The following is a 19,440-nucleotide window of genomic DNA, read 5'->3' as shown; positions in this document are numbered from 1 at the left end:
GGGAATGTGGCGTTGGGGAAGAAGCAGGCATGTTTTGATAGGGAGGGGTTGGTTCCAAAAAATTGGAAAATTGAAGGGAAGACATGGATTGAGCCTGAGAGGTATCTAGAGAGGGAAAGTAATTTTCATCAAATTGAGCATGTCGAGTGATATATATTCTAGATGTAGAAGGGTCAAGGCAACAGAACCCTTTATAAGAAGTGTTGTAGCCCATAAAAATGCAAGGAATACTTCGAGGGGAAAATTTATTTGGCATATAATCACGTAAACACGGATATACACGACAACCAAAGGGATGAAAATTCTCATAATTGGGAGGAGAACCATATAGAAGTTCAAAGGGGGACTTACCTTCGAGAAGTGGTGCGGGCAATCGGTTGATGATGTAAGCTGCAGTGCTAAAGGCATCAACCCAGAAGCGAGGAGAAGTGTGAGAATGGAAAAGAAGGGCCAAACCAGTTTCAGTCACATGACGATGTTTTCTTTCAGCTCGACCATTTTGAGCAGGAGTATATGGGCAAGATAGCTGATGATGAATACCCGAGGTACGAAGGTGAGTTTTGAAGCAATTGCTTGTAAATTCTGCACCACCGTCACTTTGAAAAAATTTTATGCGAGAAGAATATTGATTTTCAACAAATTTTTGAAATTGAATAAATGTATCATAGAAGTCAGATTTCAATTTCAAAGGATAAAGCCAAGTAAAGCGAGAATAATCATCAATAAACAAAACATAATAGTTATGGCCCAAATTAGATTTTACAGGTGAAGGACCCCATATGTCACAGTGAATTAGATCTAACACATTTGATGACTTGTGTTCATTACGAGTATAAGGCAAGCGATGATTTTTTGCAAGTTGACATGTGTCACTTAATTTAGGAGATGGCAGTAAAGAGGTGAGATGAAGTTGTCCTTTTTTATTTAATAAAGCAAGAATAGAATGATTCACAAGTCCAAGGCGTGCATGCCATAAATCATATGAAGCATGAAGAGATTTATTTTTAAGGACAGAAATAAATGCAGAATTGCCGCGCTCTAGCACATATAAGCCTCCATCACGTCTACCGGTTGCCACCACCTTTCCCGTTAGGCAATTTTGAACAGTGAAAAAATTATTAGCAAAAGTAACTGATAAAGGAAAATCATTTGTGAGTTTACTGATGGACAAAAGATTTTTAGTAAGGTGAGGAACAACCAAAACATCTAATAATTTAAGATCTGGGGAATGGGAAATATTGCCTGTGTGAGTAATGGGTAGGGACGCACCATTCCCTACAATTACACATTCCTTACCCGTGTAAGCTGTGGACTGCTCCAATGTGGAATTATTTGGAGTCATGTGAGTTGAAGCCCCTGTATCCAAAAGCCAATCAGATTCAGCAAGGAATGCTGTGGATTCATGCCGGTCATAGCGCTGCTTACAGCGATCAGCATAATGTCCCTCCAGGCGGCAGATCTGGCAGCGTGGTGGACGGCGACCTTGGTTGGTGTGAGTACGGCTCTGTCCAGAATGAGAAGAGTTGCTACTGGACCCGTATCCACGACCACGATTTTGGCGAAAGGAGCTGCTTCCACGATGAGAAGAGCTTCTGTTGGCAGTGAATGCTGCAATTGGAGGCGCTACAGTCTCCAGAGATTTTTGAAAAATTTCAAAACTCTCAGCTTTAGAGACGAGATCAGAGAAACAGGGGAGAAGAGCTTGTGCCATATGGGCAGTTGAGAAAGTGGAGAAATCTGGCCCGAGACCACGAAGAAACCAGTGAACTTTGTCGGTTTCATCAACTAGGCGACCGATTGCATGAAGCTGATCGCATAAAACCTTGAATGCACGGGCATAGACAGTGACTGGACGGGTGCCACGCTTCATCAATTGAAGGTCATCTTTGAGACGAATCTCACGAGCCTTGGAGCAGTGGCTGAAGGTGCTTTCCAAGGCTGTCCAGACCTCATGGGATGTGGAGAGGCCGACAGCTTCAGCCATTGCTTCCTCTGTGAGAGAGGAGAGGAGAAGGCTGAGGAGGCGCTGGTCAATTGCTTTCCATGCTAGGTAACTGTTGTTTGGTGTCTGAGAGGTGGGAGGATCAAATGGTGGTGGCGGCACAAGGGTGCCATCCACATGACCCAGCAGACCTTGGCTGTCAAGAAGAGGAAGAAGCTGACTCTTCCATAGAAGATAATTGGAGGAGGAGAGCTTGATTGTAACCATGTGAATCATGGTGTTGAAAGGAAGAAGAGTGGGAGAAGAATCGGATGAACTGGAGGCCATTTGGATCGTGGGATGTTAATCCAATGAAAGCTCTGATACCATGAGAATGTTTAAAATCTGCCACGCTAATTTGGTGGTGACTGCACTTGTATTTATATACATCCAGTATGTAACGTATTACATGAGAAAGGAAGGTAACGTTATACATTATTGTGAGCAAGAGGAAAGGAAGGAATTAGATATGATTGTGCTGTGATTAGGGCTGTGTATATATGGAAAGGCTTTGATTAAGGCTGATGATCTTCAACACTAAGTAGCTTATCAATTCATCTCCTGGAGACTCAATCCCAACAAGCTCAGCTTCTTCAGTGAAAAGAGAACTCAATCGAGACTGATGCATTAATCCTCTTCTCGCGTTGCTGCTCCTACTTAATGCTCTTTGATTTGAAAGTGATGTTTGATATCTTCAATCTCTGAAGCTATCTCACGACGCAAATTGAATGTTTTAATCAAAGAAGCAATTCTACGTAGGAGTCGACATCGATGATCAGGATGTCTTGCCACATGAAACACGTAATCATTGATGACATATCGTCAATGTGATGAGTTCTTCTCTTATTTGGTTCACCAATATACTTTCACGCCCTCCCCGACGCATTCTTTCTCAGATTTTGAATCTGCATCTTTCAGGAGAGCACGGATGACTTCCAATTCATCTTTGACATCTACCTATTCATCATTCACACCTTTCAATAGTTTCACTTCTTTCGCTAGCAATGCAAGCAATTTATCAACAACAAGGCTCACTGCCGACTCTTGCCATTTTCTTTACTGTGTGTTCTTACCCCACCATTCCATCCTTTCTTGATACCATCCTTATTTGCACCACAATTTTGAATTGCATTTTTATAATTTTTCATTGATTTAAAAATCTAATTAATGCCCAAGGGCTAGCTGGTTAAGTTATGAGTGCTACAAAATGGGTTAATGCAAAGGATATATCTAGCAAAACATAGAAACCAAGAGCTCTAATGTTACAAAAAAATCAAGCACGAGGATAGGTTTACGCTGACAAATTCTTGAATAAGTGGCAATTAACAGGTGACAAACCCTAGTTGGTGCCAAATTGCATTGCAAATCTTCTTGATGATACGAGAAAGCTAGAGAAAATACATATACAGAAATACGTAATGATCCATTAGAACTCAAATTGCATGGAGGATGTGTACCCAAGTGCATTAAGATGAGCTGCCATGGCCTTGTTCATGCCCGGTGGCCCGCACCTCAATATCTGTAATTTGAAGAATATTTGATAGTTGTAGCTCTATTAGAGAATTATTTTCATCCAAGAGACATAATCTTACTATAAATAAATATATAAAAAAATAGAGATAATTAAAAAAAGAATGACCTGGATGTCAGGGGCAGGAGGTGGGCAGTGGCTTTGAATCATTTCTTTGGATACATGACCACCACCACCGGTCCATGCTTCAGGAGGCTGCCAAAAATATTGGAAGAGTATAATGACAATCGTTGTTAGGTGAATATATATATATATATATATATATATATATATATATATATATATATATATATATATATATATACATGCATGCAAACCCACCTTGCTGAGGACGTAATAAACTTTGAAACGATCGGGGAATTTGCGAGCGAAGTCATCTAGGTCTTCCTGCACAAAATCCAAAAATTCAACATTTCAAACCTTACCTAGATTTATTTATAGACAGATTTATACATGTTATTAAAATTCAGTTTGTTTTAGCATTTTAAAATTACTTTTTAAAAAATTTAATTTTTTTTCTTTGCTTTAAATTAATATTTTTTGATATTTTTAGATTATTTTAATGTGCTGATATCAAAAATAATTTTTAAAAAATAAAAAAAATTATTTTAATATATTTTTAAATAAAATAATATTTTAAAAAACAACTACACTCTCAAACAAGATATAAACTCGTTCTAGATAGACAAGTTAGCCTACCATCTGGCTGGATAAATTTAAAAAAGAAAAACAAGTTGAAATTGAACTAATAAAATTGATGGATCGATCAATTCACAGTAATCAATGAAAACATGATTTGATTATATATACACACACACATACACACGAGATGCTATATTTATGGATCCAAATAACACAATTGAAATTGTTTAAACCGTCACCCGAACCAAAGTGAAATGCAAGAGATACCTTGAGAAGAATATCTTCAAATGTGGTATTGGCATAAATAAGATGCACAATGGTTTTGTCTTTCGGGTTCTCTAATATGGCTCTGGTAAGCTGCATCCAGGAAACAACAGTAATTCTTTTATATCAGTAAAACTAAATTAATTTCACTCAAACAAGAAATTTGCCCAAGATCTTTCAAAGGTCATCGATCACGCATGGACCTGGAACATTGGGGTGATGCCACTACCTCCGGCGATCATCCCGAACGCCCGAACTTGGCCGGGTTTGTATTTGAACCGGCCCTTAAAAGCATAGAAACACACCAAAAAAAAAATCAGTTTAATTGCTAAAACAAGTTAATAATATTGTTGGCTGCAATATTAATATTTTTTATGGCAAATTGCTTAAGAACTTAATCATTAATTTGTTAACATTCTTCAAGATTTCTTCACGTCGAATGAATAATAAGAATCGGTGTAGAAAAATGAGGGTATATATGCACGCACCTGAGGTCCCTTTACTGCTAGATAGTCCCCTTCACGCATCTCCCTGAAATGGTGTGACATCCTTCCTTGTGGATACATCTACTTGGAGAAATCACGAATTAAATCACGCAGTAGTGTGTCTATATATATAGCTAAAAAGATTTGGATATGGATGGAGGGAATATTTACTTTCACAACTAGCTCAAAGTAGCCAACTTGAGAATCCAGAGTAATAGGTGTATATGGTCTTGTAACTTCTTGACCTTCACTGTCCTTTCCCCTACCCAACAAAAAAAAAAAAAAAAAACATGTAATATTAATTAGAAAAAATCACAATGAACATCTCATAGTTTAACTTATTTTATATTTATTATCCAGGTTTTTAAAAATTATAGTTTGTATCATAAATTTCATTATTCCCGTAATAGCTTATATCTTAAATAATTCTATAGTTTAGTCTGTTTTACAGTTACTAAGGATATTGTAAAGTTTAAGAACACGAAGAATGGATATAAAAACAACTTAACTATAGGATATTCAGCGTAATTTTCCCAAAAAATTGATGATCCATCCATCCGTAAGTTGATAATATATGTGGAAAAGGACAGAGTTAAGGGATATTTTGAACCTGCAGACAACATGCGTTCCAACAGGAAGACCCAACACTGATTTGGGTGTAGGAAGAGAAAATCTAAACCTCGCAACATCAGGGCTAATTTGTGTCTTCTTGATTAGCTTGAGTTCTTTGAATTTCTGAGGGTCTAAGCAGCCTGAAAGCAAGAAAAAACAACGTTAGCATCCATGACAAACACAAAACATGGCCTAAAACATGAACCAGGAGGTGCAAGACCACACCTCTGGGTTTTCTGCTGACAAAATAATAAGAAGAAGCTGCAGCGATGGCGACTGAAAATATAGCAATGAGAACACCAAGAACATCAGCAGTACTGGGCATTGGAATGAAATCCATTGGTTGGATAAAGGCTATTTATTTGATGGCACATTCAGCGTTTTGGTAACAAATATATATAAGCAAGCAAGGGCCAACTTATGCTTTGCTTGCTCTTCTCACCTTTCTCGTACCCTTCCTTGATTTAATCACTGGTTACCATTGCCAAGGAGAAGGAATAAAGGAAAGAGCATAAAGGGTTTAAAAAAGAATATATTATAAATAGAAATTAAAGCCATACCGATCTAGATTAAAAATAAAATATTTTTAATTTTAATTAAAAATATATATTTTTTAATTTTTAACATAAATACATTAAAACCATAAGAAAATAAAATAATAAACATAGATTTAATATTTTTTCAGACGATGCTTCCCATGTTTTGAAAACGGACACATTAATCATAAGAGGTACTGTAACTTAACTGGTTATGTTCTAAATTTGCTATCTAGAAATCACTTGTTCGAGTTCTAGAAATCTCAAGGCAACTAGAGACTTATATGATTATCAACTTTAAGGCTCGTGAGATTAGTCGAGGTGCACGCAAGCTGATCCGGACACCCACAATAATTAAAAAAAAAAAGGGACACATTACATCTTTAGAATTTGATTAACCAAAAGGTGGAGCATAAAACGTGAAAAGAACATAAGAGGTGGGTGGGGTCAAAAGGATAAAAGATTATGGGCAAGGCTCCCATTGCTCTGTGGATGGAGTGCTAGAAACCAAAATTGAATATTGAGGGAGCTCAAGGACGGTCATGAGGGCCCTAAAGGGAGGCAAGAGTGACAAAAGGTGGGAGCATTTACGAGAAACTTGTCCTAGTAAGGCATCGGCTATGAAACAAGGTGTGAGTGCCCTTGTGTATAAGAAGATATGAAACAAGGTGGATTTTGAGTATGGGATTAATTTGCCCTTGTGTATTAATTAACTTCCTAAGAAGAAAGAAATGGGTTTTTAGAAGTTTTATATTCAAAGAAATATTGGATTTTTAAGAAAATAAAGAAGTTTTATATTCTGTGTAATTTGAGAATTTTCCTAGTACAGAATTGTTTAGAATTTTAGATCCTAGGAAATTCATCTGCCCTCCATATATACCTTCTAAAGATTATATTAAATTAGCTGCGGTGTTTGATCAAAGGTCAAGAATCAAAATCAAATTAAATTATTATTTACCTTCTCCCATCTTGCTTCTAAAGATTGATAGCCTAAGGATGCAATAGTAGAGTTCATAATTGGTAAATCAGTGTAATAGTATTGAAAAGATTCGAGTATGATATAAAGATTAAATGAAGCTAGTGTACTGATCACAAATCTAAGGTTCCCTTGAACGGCCCATTGACAATGGCAATCCAACTGCTGCTTTTGTAAGGAGTTATGACTTTGCATCAGAAACCGTACGTACGTATTTATCAGTTGGAAATTGATTTTTTTTTTAGAAAAAAAAAACAATTACATATAACTAACAGCAGCATAAATTACAGTGTTTTAAAACCTAGACCGGCCCGGCAGGTCGACTTGAAACCCGGCCAATCTAGGCATGGGACCGGTCCGGATAGAGACAAAAATCCACTTGAGAATTGACCCGGAAAAACCCTATCGATCCGACGGGTCGATCCAGGACCTGGTCTACCCGGTCAAACCCTGGTGAGACCCAGGCCACAAACAGAGAAACTAAAGATTTGGAAGCAGAGATTTGAGGTTTAGGTTTGTTAGGATTTTTTAAAATAGTTAGTGGTGATGTGAGCAGAAAAAATTAATGTGTTGATTTAATAAAAGTGAATATAGTGTTAATTTAAAATTTATGTTGTTGGATGTTTTATTTTAAATATTTTAGAATTTATATTTTATTTATGTTTTGGATATTGAATTAAATTTATGTTGTTGGTTTATAATTTAAATTTAGTTTATGTAAGTGTTGCATTGTAACTAGTTATGTGTTTTTTTATAAGTGTTTTTTTTTAGTTGATCCGGGTCAGCTCGAGTCAATCTATCTGATCCGTAATCCGATCACTTAATCAGGTTGATAACGGATCACATTTTTAAACTATGCTTGAAAGTAGAGAATCGTGATCCAATGATGCTACCAAATAATCAATTAATGAAAAATCAAAGGAATATTTGCACCTGAAATTTCATATGAGCAATCATTGAAAGCCCAAAGCGTGCATTAATTGTTTGCAAGATTATTTTATTTTCTTATCATTTGAGCAATCGTGAAAGCCAAAAGCGTCTGTTTTCAAAACATGAGAAGCACCGTTTGAAAAAAAATATTAAATCGGTATTTATTATTTTATTTTCTTATAGTTTTAATATATGTATGTTAAATTTTTTTAAAAAAATAATATATTTTTCATTAAAAAGTAGTAGCAGATTCATCTTTTTATGGTTTAAATAGTGCAGATAGATTCGGGTAAAAAATATAATAAAACTTTGATAAAATAAACATGAATATCATCATGTCCATCCATCTTGTGTATTTCGTACCGTCGAACCAATCTAGTTGAATTTTAACATTCTTAGCAACTTTAACGCTAAAATTCATATTTCTCTCCATGGAACATAAACACCTTAAAATTGTTATGAATATTTAGGATGGAAACAAATATGGAGTTAGCTTAGAGGCTTGAAATATTATCTTTAAGGTGTTTATTTGTCTCACACGGAGACAACGCCTTCAGGATACAACTAAACCCTCTAAACCTCTAAAAAAATAAGAAGATAAGACCAAGAAAAAAATATATGTTTTTATTGTATATCTTTTCTATATGGTAACATGCTTTTATAAACTTGAAACATAACGATAAAATACTATGACTGTTCATCAAATAATATGACTATTGACGAAACACTATGATTGTTGATAAAACAATATGATTGTTCATCAAACAGTATGACTATTTATGAAACAATATAACTGTTCATATTAAGTTTCAAGTTCCAAATGTTATCTTTTGATATTATAAATATCTATGTAATAGCATTAGGAAGCCAAATATGAGAGTTTGTCTACCATGGCTTAATTTACTACACAATATAAAATCACACTTAGAAACATTAGGAGGGTATTTCTTTTCAATGAGGGATATATATCTTTTTCTTCTTTATCTATTTACAAACTATACCAACAATACTGCTTTAAATAACAATACTTTTATTAATATAATTTATATTTGATTATTGGCTCGTGATGTTGGGGTTTGAATATAATTTCTTTTTACAAACAAACCTAGCATGAGGATAGGTTTCTGCTGACAAATGGCAACTAACAGGTGACAAACCCTAGTTTGTGCCAAATTGCACTGCAAATCTTCTTGATGATACGAGAAAGCTAGAGAAAATACTGTTGAAATAATGAAGATCAAATACAAAAAGAAGGCTAGAATTCTGAATAATCTTTATATTATGAGTGTATAGTCTTAACCTAAATACAAATAAAGTATATATAGGTTAAACTGAAAGTACTATTCCACCCTTACTAAATAAGACTACATAAATATTATTTAACATGTCCCCTCAAACTCACGATGCAGCAGCTACAAGCATCGAGAGTTTGCCAACCAGAAAACAAAAACGAGAGATGGAATGCGCCTTGGTAAAGAAATCTGCAATCTGCGAGGAAGAAGGAACAAAAGGCAAAGCAATGGTGCCATGCATGAGATGATGACAAGTAAGATGACAATCAATCTCAATGTGCTTAGTTCGCTCATGAAAAACCGAGTTGTGAGCAATCTGAATAGAACTCTGGTTGTCACAATACAAAGGAGTAGGATGAGAAAAGAAAACTCTCATATCAGCAAGTAACCAACGTAACCAAACAATCTCTTTGGTAGTAGATGTCATGGCACGATATTCTGCTTCGGTGGATGATTGAGAAACAATAGATTGTTTCTTACTCTTCCAAGAAATAAGAGAATCACCTAAAAAGATACAGAACCCAGTAACAGACTTGCGATCTGTGGGATCACTACCATGATCAGCATCAGAGTATGCACGCGACTCCAAGAAAGAGGTGGATGAAAGTAAAAGACTCTGAAAAACTGTACCCCGAAGATATCGCAAAATACGAAGAACAGCTGCCCAGTGAACAGTAGTAGGAGAAGCAACAAACTGACTAACAAGATGAACATCATATGCAATATCTGGACGAGTAATGGTGAGTTACACCAAACTCCCAACAATAATGCGGTATAAAGTAGGATCTATCAAAGGTAAACTATCAGAAGAAAAGTACCCCGCGTTGACCTCAATAGGAGTATTTACAGTCTTGTTATCAGTAAGTCTAGGCCGCTCAAGAATATCTGCAACATATTTTGACTGAGAAAGAAGGTAACTTCTAGGTGAGTATGCTACCTCAATACCCAGGAAATATCGAAGATAACCCAAATCCTTCATTTCAAATCGTCTAGCCAACTCTGTTTTTAAGATTAAAATACCATCAATGTCATCAACATATAAAGACAGAATGATACGACCTGTAGCAGTGCACTTAATAAAAAAGCAGAATCATGACTGCTAAAAACAAAGCCAAGAGACGAGATCACAATAGAGAATTTCTCAAACCAAGCACGAGGTGCTTGTTTGAGACCATATAATGCTTTCTTAAGCTTATAAACATATCCAGAGTCATGTGAAATACCAGGAGGGAGTGCCATATAAACTTCTTCTTGAAGATCTCCATTCAAGAAAGCATTTTTAACATCAAGCTGAGAAATATGCCACTGACGAATCGAAGCTACGACAATAAGAGTAAGAATAGTAGTCATTTTTTACAGCCAGGGCAAATGTCTCCTCATAGTCCATACCATACTGTTGAGAGTATCCTTTTGCAACCAGCCTAGCTTTGTATCGCTTAATAGACCCATCAAAATTAGTCTTGATCTTATACACCCAACGACAACCAACAACACTCTTATCAGGAGGTAGAGGAACCAGATCCCAAGTATTTGTCTTATACAAAGCAGAAAGTTCCTCATCCATAGCTTTCTGCCAAAGCGGATCAAGAATTGCCTCTTTATAGGAAGAGGGCTCAAAGAGACAATAAATAAAAGCTAAAAAGGAAGTAAATGATGAAGAATAACAAGAATAAGTAAAATTTGGTAGTTTTGTGGACTTACGAATATAAATGGACTAACGTGGAGGTGGATCCACAATCTTAGATGAAGCTTGAGGGGTTGTGGATAAGAATCGAGCTTCAGGTGTGCCAAAGGGTAAAGTACCAGTACCTGCAAAGTTATGAGTGCAAATTGATCGAACATAGGGAGAGGTATCATTACCAGAATCCTCAGAAAATGGATCTATATGAATAAGATTAGTTTTAGTCAAATTATAAATAGTGGATGGAATAGAAAAAAAAGGTATATGTTCAAGGAAGACAACATGGCGAGACACATAAAGTTTCTGAGTTATTGGATCATAACAACAATACCCTTTTTCACCTTCACCATAACCCAGAAACACACAAATAGCGGATCGAGAGGATAGCTTACTACGTTCTACATGAGAACGAAGAACGAAACAAGTATAACCAAAGACTCCAAATGATGAATAATCAGGGACATAACCATATAACTTTTCAAAAGAAGATAAACCCGAACTATGAGAAGATGGAATCGTATTAATCAAACTTACAACAGTAAGAACAGCTTCTCCCCAAAACTCACTAGGAACAAAAACAGATAACAAGAGAGAACGAGTAGTTTCGATAATGTGCCTATGTTTTCTTTCAGCAACACCGTTTTGCTCAGGAGTATCTGTACATGAAGTTTGGTGGATGGTTCCATCTAAGGCAAGCAATTGGCAAAATTTTTTAGAGGTGTATTCCTCACCCAAATCACACCTAAAGCATTTGATCATAGCAGAATGTTGAGTTTTGATAAGAGCTCGAAAAGCTGCATATATCTCAAAGAATTCAGAACAATGTTTCATTAAATAAACCCAACAATAACGAGTATGATTATCAATAAAAGAGATATAATATCGAGACCCTCCTTTTGTGGCAACAGGAGAAGGTCCCCATACATCAGAATGAACCAAATCAAATAATGAAGAAGAAACATAAATACTTCGATTAAAAGGTAAAGCGAAAAATTTTGTCAGTTTATATCCACTACAATCAGAAATTTCACAAGCTTTTAAATTTCCTAAAGCTCCTGTGGATGCCAAAAATCCCAAACGAGAAGACGAAACATGACCTAGATGGGAATGCCATAAATAAAAACTAGAAGATGAAAGACTCAAACGAAAAGAAGACAAATCAACAGTAGTAGTAGCAGCAGCAATAGCAGCAATTGACACTTTTAACTCATCCAAAATATATAGTCCATTCTCCCTACGACCTGTCCTAATCAGCTTCTAAGACTGCAGATCCTGTACACAACAAAAAGAACCAGAAAACATAACTAAATAATCACCAGAATCACATATTTGACCAACAGACGCAAGATTTAATTTGAGTTTTGGAATAAGATAAACATTAGGGAGAGACAAGTGAGGTGTAATAACAGAACCAACACCTTCTAAGAGCATAGGAGTGCCATCAGCAGTCATAACAGGAATGGAGGATAAATGGGACACAGAGGTAAAAGATGAAGAATCTGGAGACATATGATAGGAAGCACCAAAATCCAAAACCCATTCAGAGTGTGACATACCTGAGGAACTATGAGGCAACTGACCTATGGAAGAAGAAGCGGACATTGCTTGTGGTTGCAAGGAGAGAAACTTCTGAAATTGCTTAGCCAAAGTATTAGGATCGGTAATAGAGCCTGGGGAAGCTACTGTTGCGGTATTATGGTGTGGTGGTTTATAACCCTAAGGTGGTCTATGAGCATTAGATTGTGATTGGCTGCCAGACTTCCAAGCTTGATTCTGATATCTCAACTTAGGACACTGAGCCTTCCAATGACCTTTCTGCTTACAGAAACTGCACTCATCGAAGCCAACCCTTGTGTAGGACTTATTCTGATGATTAGAGAATGACTTAGAAGGTACTGCTAGTACCGAAGGATTTGAAGCAAAAAGGATTCCCTTTTCAGAATAAGATTGAAGACGTATTTCTTCAGCCAATAACTCACTGACAACAGATTCAATAGAAGGCAGTGGAGAACGATGTAGAATTGAACCTCTAAATCCTTTGAAATCACTATGAAGTGTTGTTAAAAATTGTATCAATCGTTGCTGCTCTCTACGCTCAATATAGGCACCACATGCCTTTAATTCTACCGATTTTGTAAGAGCTAATTGATCCCAAAGATCTGTCATGGCAGAATAGAACTCCTGAATACTCATATTCTTCTGGTGAAGAGCTCGTATGTCATTCTCTAACTGATACTGTTTTGCTAAATTTGATTGCGTGAATAACCGTTGCAGATGATCATAAACCTTCTTTGTTGTCTCATACTTCACCAACTGTGCACCTATAGAATGCTTAACAGAATTGTTGATCCAAGTAATGATCTTTGCATTGTTTGCTTCCCATGCATCTATCAAAGCAATATCTCATTCTTCAGTATTCTTAGGTACCACATAAGTTCCACTGACATATCCCCACATCTTCTTATCCTTAAGAAAATTTCTCATTACATAGCTCCAATACGAATAGTTCTTCCCATCCAACCTCACACTCACAGACTGAAGCGAATCATCTCTTTCAGTAGCTATAATCAACAATCACATAGAACCAGAATGAAAAAGCAACGAAAAACAAAATACCAAATTGCAGTAACTGAACAGAGATTGCAGAAACTAAACAAATATCTTCTCAAAATTATACGATTACTCCAAAACACAAAACAAATTTGCAAAAACTGAACACAAAACCAAATTGCAAAAGTTGAAGGGAAGACGAAATACCAAAATAACTGGAGAAACTAACGAAATACCAAATTTTGCCAAAGCAAAAGACAAAATCTCACTACAAAGTTGGATCCGTGAAATTGTGTTCGGAATTAAGCCTCGTTCCATAAAACCAGCTTTGATACCATGTTGAAATAATTGAGATCAAATACAAAAAGGAGGCTGGAATTCTGAATAATTTGTACATTATGAGTGCATAGTCTTAACATAAATACAAATAAAGTATATATAGGTTAAACTGAAAGTACTATTCTACCCTTACTAAATAAGACTACATAAATATTATTTAACAAATACATATTCAGAAATATATAATGATAAATTAGAACTCATATTGCATGGAGGATGTGTATCCAAGTGCATTAAGATGAGCTGTCATGGCCTCGTTCATGCCCGGTGGCCCGCACCTCAATATCTGTAATTTGAAGAATATTTGATAGTTGTAGCTCAATTAGAGAATTATTTTCATCCAAGAGACATAATCTTGCTATAAATAAATATATAAAAAATAGAGATAATAAAAAAAAAGACCCGGATATCAGGGGCAGGAGGTGGGCAATGGCTTTGAATCATTTCTTTGGATACATGACCACCACCACCGGTCCATGCTTCAGGAGGCTGCCAAAAATATTGGAAGAGTATAATGACAATCAATGCCTAGAAAATAGCAATGACAATATATAGTTGTTAGGTGAGAGAGTGTGTGTGCGCGCGCGCGCGCGCATGCAAACCCACCTTGCTGAGGACATAATAAACCTTGAAACGATCGGGGAATTTGCGAGCGAAGTCATCTAGGTCTTCCTGCACAAAATCCAAAAATTCAACATTTCAAACATTACCTAGATTTATTTATAGACAGGTTTATGCATGTTATTTTAAATTCAGTTTGTTTTTGTATTTTAAAATTACTTTTTAAAAAATTTAAAATTTATTAATTTTTTTCTTTACTTTAAATTAATATTTTTTTGATATTTTCAAATTATTTTAATGCGGTGATATAAAAAATAATTTTTTTTAAATAAAAAATATTAATTTTATATATTTTTAAATAAAAAAACACTTTGAAAAGTAACCACAACTACACTCTCAAACAACACATAAACTCGTTCTAGATAGACAAGTTAGCCTACCATCTGGCCTGGATAAATTTAAAAAAAAAAACAAGTTGAAATTGAACTAATAAACTTGATGGATCAATCAATTCACAATATCCAATGAAAACATGATTTGATTATATATATACACACACACACGAGATGCTGTATTTATGGATCCAAATAACTCAATTGAAATTGTTTAACCCGTCACCCGAACCAAAGTGAAATGCAAGAGATACCTTGAGAAGAATATCTTCAAATGTGGTATTGGCATAAATAAGATGCACAATGGTTTTGTCTTTCGGGTTCTCTAATATGGCTCTGGTAAGCTGCATCCAGGAAACAACAGTAATTCTTTTATATCAGTAAAACTAAATTAATTTCACTCAAACAAGGAATTTGCCCAAGATCTTTCAAAGGTCATCGATCACGCATGGACCTGGAACATTGGGGTGATGCCACTACCTCCGGCGATCATCCCGAACGCCCGAACTTGGCCGGGTTTGTAATTGAACGGGACCTTAAAAGCCTACCAACACAAACAAAAAGAAATTAGTTTAAGAGTTCAAACAAATTAATAATATCGTTGGCTACAATATTGATATTTTTGTTGGGAAATTGTTTAAGAACTTAATCATTAATTTGTTAACATTCTTCAAGATTTCTTCACGTCGAATGAATAATAAGTAATCGGTGTAGAAAAATGAGGGTATATATGCACGCACCTGAGGTCCCTTTACTGCTAGGTAGTCCCCTTCACGCATCTCACTGAAATGGTGTGACATCCTTCCTTCTGGATACATCTACTTGGAGAAATCACGAGTTAAATCACGCATTAGTGTGTGTGTGTGTGTGTGTGTGTGTCTATATATATAGCTAAAAAGATTTGGATTTGGATGGAGGGAATATTTACTTTCACAACTAGTTCAAAGTAACCAACTTGAGAATCCAAAGTGATAGGTGTATATGATCTTATAACTTCTTGACCTTCACTGTCCTTTCCCCTGCTCAACAAAATTTAACATGTAATTTTATTTAGAAAAAAAATAAATTGCACCATCCTATTGTTTAGCTATTTTTATATTTATTATCAGTGCTTTTAAAAATTATAGTTTACATCCTAAACTTTGTTATTCATATAGTAGTTTGTATCGTAAATCATCTTATAGTTTAGTCTGTTTTACAATTACTAAGAACGTAAACTATAAAGTTTGAGAGCACGAAGAATGGATATAAAAACAACTAAACTATAGGATTTTCAGTTTTCAGCGTAATTTTCCCAAAAAATTGATGATCCATCCATCCGTAAATTGATAATATATATGGAAAATGACGGAGTTGAGGGACATTTTGAACCTGCAAAGAACATAAGTTACAGCAGGAAGACCCAACACTGATTTGGGTGTAGGAAGAGAAAATCTAAACCTCGCAACATCAGGGCTAATTTGTGTCTTCTTGATTAGCTTGAATTCTTTGAATTTCTGAGGGTCTAAGCAGCCTGAAAGCAAGAAAAAACAACGTTAGCATCCATGACAAACACAAAACATGGCCTAAAACATGAACCAGGAGGTGCAAGACCACACCTTTGGGTTTTCTGCTGACAAAATAATAAGAAGAAGCTGCAGCGATGGCGACTGAAAATATAGCAATGAGAACACCAAGAACATCAGCAGTACTGGGCATTGGAATGAAATCCATTGGTTGGATAAAGGCTATTTATTTGATGGCACATTCAGCGTTTTGGTAACAAATATATATACAAGTAAGCAAGGGCCACCTTATGCTTTGCTTGCTCTTCTTATCCTATCTCGTACCCTTCCTTGATTTAATCACTTGTTACCATTGCCGAGGAGAAGGAATAAAGGAAAGAGTACAAGGGGTGAAAAAGAATATATTATAAATAGAAATTAAAGCCATGAAAAAAGAAAAAGAAGAGATTCTTTTGGTTTGTGTTTTTTTTTAAATTTGGTAGAGACAAGATTTATTGTTTCCCTGGATTTCATTAAAGGACATAAATGTGTTTGATTAGAGAAATAAAAATAGAAATATAAAATAAATATATTTTTAGAATAATTTTAAAATGAATTTTTCTCTTTTCTATTTTGTCACGGTACTCTTTTTTTTTTTTCGAAACAATAATCAAATTATCTTAGATTCTATGGTGTTTTATCTAGTCTAGGAAGGCATCAATAACATAACATTACTTCATTTATAGATAAAAACTTTTAAAAAAATATGATGTTTTTTTTATTGAATTTTTTTTTCTTACTTTGCAAATTTAGATGAACAAAATAGAAGATAATACTATATATATAAAAAAAAAAACTAATGGAGGAGATTGATGTTTGATTAAAAGCTAGTGATAAAAATTGTATTTATTTTTAAACATGTTAAGTTAACTAGATTATATTTAGTCAATTTTTATACAAATTAATTTTAAATTTAGATTAGATAAAAAGTCGGGTTAGAAGATTTCAAGATTAACCTATTCAATCAAGTTTAATAATAATATTAAATAATTCTTGTAATTTAAATATATTTTTATATTAATTTTTTTTTAATTCGATGCAACATATAAACTATAGGATATACATAAAACATCACACGAAGAAAATTATATAAGCGATGGAATCTTTGTGAGTTATCATGTATGTATCTTGACATGCCATTATTGAATGGAAAACAAGCATCAATAAACAAAAAATGGGCAATCAGACTTGTATTTTTATCATGTATGTCTTCTTCACGGGTTATGAACTCATTATGAAATCAAAGAGAGAGGGAATTAAATAAGAAATCTGTGCTTTGCTTAAATGGATCGAATAGACTGAAAAGAAGAGAGGAGGAGTGCTTGACTAGCAACAGTGCTGAAACCGCATAAAACTAAAAAAAATTCTACGGATGACTTAACATGTGGAAGGGGGTATTGCTTGGTGTTGGCGTATGCTGCACCGGGAGCTAGTGCTCTTCCGTCGTTGACCAGGCAGTCATCCACGGCAATGCGCCTGAATGTCTCAGGGCTAACAAGGATGGCAGAGCTGAAGTCTTTACAGTTGAGATGGATATCAGCAATGGGTACTTGTGGATATGTGTTTGTGATCTGCACTAAATATTGTGATATCCCATTGGCTTTTGTTAAGGAAAATGCCCAGGAAACATGGTAATTCAATTAATCCGTTGATTATATTAGGTAAAGGAAAAGGTAAAACGCTTAAAAAAGAAGAAAACCTTGAAAGAAGTCGTCCCCTCGTGCAACATTACCTTCATGAGAAGAAAGCAAGAGCAGACCAGTCATGAATGAATGAGACCACAAAAAGAACTGAGCTTCTCATCTTGAATGTGCTAACAACGTAGGCAAGAACTGAGCTAAAACTTGATCATGAGATGGATACTCCTGGAGATGTCGCAAGCACGTATACGGTATGTGATTGGGGCCTTGAAAAAAGAAATCTCATCATTCTGGGGTTTCCAATTTTGTTAGCATTATAAGCAATATTACTATAGAAAATCTAGGAATTCATAATCAACTTACCCTGACTCTGGTGAAATTCGTCAGATTTGATAAATATGGGTGTCCGAAATCTTCCAAGCCCAAGCACGAATAGCGGACGGGGGAGGTCATGCTTGAATGGAGACTGTGCATCGGATTTTTTGCCATATAGAGTTTGATGACCTGAGTGTTTTGGAAATGTGAAAGGAAGATATTTTTTTGAAGTGTTTTTTATTTTAAAATATATTAAAATAATATATTTTTTATATTATCATATCAAAACGAATCAAAAATATAAAAATAATAAATTTTAAAACAATAAAAAAATCAAAAGTTTTGAAATGCAAATAGTTGGACTGCAGCTGCAAACATCCCTAATCGGCGTTTAAATTCAAACTAGCATTGGCTATATCCAAAGTAAAAGAAACTGAGTTTTTTTATATATATAAATATCAATGTTATTATTAATAGGGTTTTTTATAGAATGATTTTTTTTTTTGGGATTTGGGAACACATTCCAAACTAGATTTAGATTATGTTAACTTAATCTATCAAGGTCCATTAAATATAGATAGTGGCGTTTGAATCTATTTTGAAAATAATCAAAGGAAATAGGTTCAAAACCCAACTCAATATTCACCATCTTTGGTGTCCAACATCTGTGTTTTAAAAGTGAGTATCGAGCGAGGTCCAGGTTTAGAACCCTAATCAATGATCTAGGACTTAATAGTCTATTACCTCCAACAACGAATATGTTTAGGGAAAGTTTTAGCATTAATTTAAAACATAAAAAGATACATTTTACAATAAAATTGAAAGCATCTTAGGGTGATTTCTATCTTCTTTTTTTCCCCATAAACAGCTCCTTACCTACTTACTAGAAATCTCAAAAAAACCACTCATGACTATTCTGCTCTTAGACAAGGTATTAATCATAAATTAAAAAATCTGTTATTTCAAAAAGACGTCAAAATACCTGTAAACTAGACTTTTGATGAAATTTCGTCGAGAGTGATTGGGGACACCTCAGGCTTCCCCTCCTCCGATTTCTTCATCATTTACAAGGGCCTTGTTGAAGCGAAAGACCGAAGTTTCTGGTTTGAAGCAGCCTACAACTTTATTCAACTTTTATGTTATAGCGAATAATTTCATACTCAAGTATT

At 35.0% G+C, this 19,440-nt stretch overlaps 2 protein-coding genes and 1 long non-coding RNA gene across 5 annotated transcripts; all 3 read right to left on the bottom strand.

Moving 5' to 3' along the window:
- Positions 1 to 3,189: 3,189 nt before the first annotated feature.
- Positions 3,190 to 5,972, bottom strand: LOC133696849 (NADH--cytochrome b5 reductase 1-like). 2 transcript variants are annotated; one of them, XM_062119132.1, is made up of 9 exons: positions 5,741 to 5,969; positions 5,514 to 5,655; positions 5,075 to 5,165; positions 4,907 to 4,984; positions 4,622 to 4,702; positions 4,422 to 4,511; positions 3,834 to 3,899; positions 3,621 to 3,707; positions 3,190 to 3,500 (listed from the first exon to the last, which is right to left on the bottom strand). In XM_062119132.1, the coding sequence occupies exons 1-9, from the start codon at positions 5,853 to 5,855 to the stop codon at positions 3,408 to 3,410; spliced, it is 843 nt and encodes a 280-aa protein (XP_061975116.1). In that variant the 5' UTR covers positions 5,856 to 5,969; the 3' UTR covers positions 3,190 to 3,407. The 2 variants fall into 2 exon arrangements, with proteins under 2 accessions (XP_061975116.1, XP_061975117.1); XM_062119133.1 differs by lacking the exon at positions 4,622 to 4,702 and having other exon boundaries at positions 5,741 to 5,972.
- A 7,878-nt stretch (positions 5,973 to 13,850) lies between these two features.
- LOC133696834 (NADH--cytochrome b5 reductase 1-like) lies at positions 13,851 to 16,600 on the bottom strand. Of its 2 annotated transcripts, none has more exons than XM_062119115.1 (9): positions 16,371 to 16,600; positions 16,213 to 16,285; positions 15,701 to 15,791; positions 15,513 to 15,590; positions 15,227 to 15,316; positions 15,027 to 15,116; positions 14,426 to 14,491; positions 14,222 to 14,308; positions 13,851 to 14,105 (listed from the first exon to the last, which is right to left on the bottom strand). In XM_062119115.1, the coding sequence occupies exons 1-9, from the start codon at positions 16,483 to 16,485 to the stop codon at positions 14,013 to 14,015; spliced, it is 783 nt and encodes a 260-aa protein (XP_061975099.1). In that variant the 5' UTR covers positions 16,486 to 16,600; the 3' UTR covers positions 13,851 to 14,012. The 2 variants fall into 2 exon arrangements, with proteins under 2 accessions (XP_061975099.1, XP_061975098.1); XM_062119114.1 differs by having other exon boundaries at positions 16,144 to 16,285; positions 16,371 to 16,597.
- An 891-nt stretch (positions 16,601 to 17,491) lies between these two features.
- Positions 17,492 to 18,645, bottom strand: LOC133697559 (uncharacterized). Its single transcript, XR_009842895.1, has 2 exons — positions 18,320 to 18,645; positions 17,492 to 18,222 (listed from the first exon to the last, which is right to left on the bottom strand). It is a non-coding gene; the product is annotated as an uncharacterized LOC133697559 (long non-coding RNA).
- Positions 18,646 to 19,440: the final 795 nt, after the last annotated feature.

The sequence above is a fragment of the Populus nigra genome, chromosome 6, assembly GCF_951802175.1.
Source record: "Populus nigra chromosome 6, ddPopNigr1.1, whole genome shotgun sequence".
Taxonomy (NCBI): Eukaryota; Viridiplantae; Streptophyta; class Magnoliopsida; order Malpighiales; family Salicaceae; genus Populus; species Populus nigra.
Note: the sequence above shows the minus strand (reverse complement) of the source record. Positions and strands in the feature narration are given on the sequence as shown.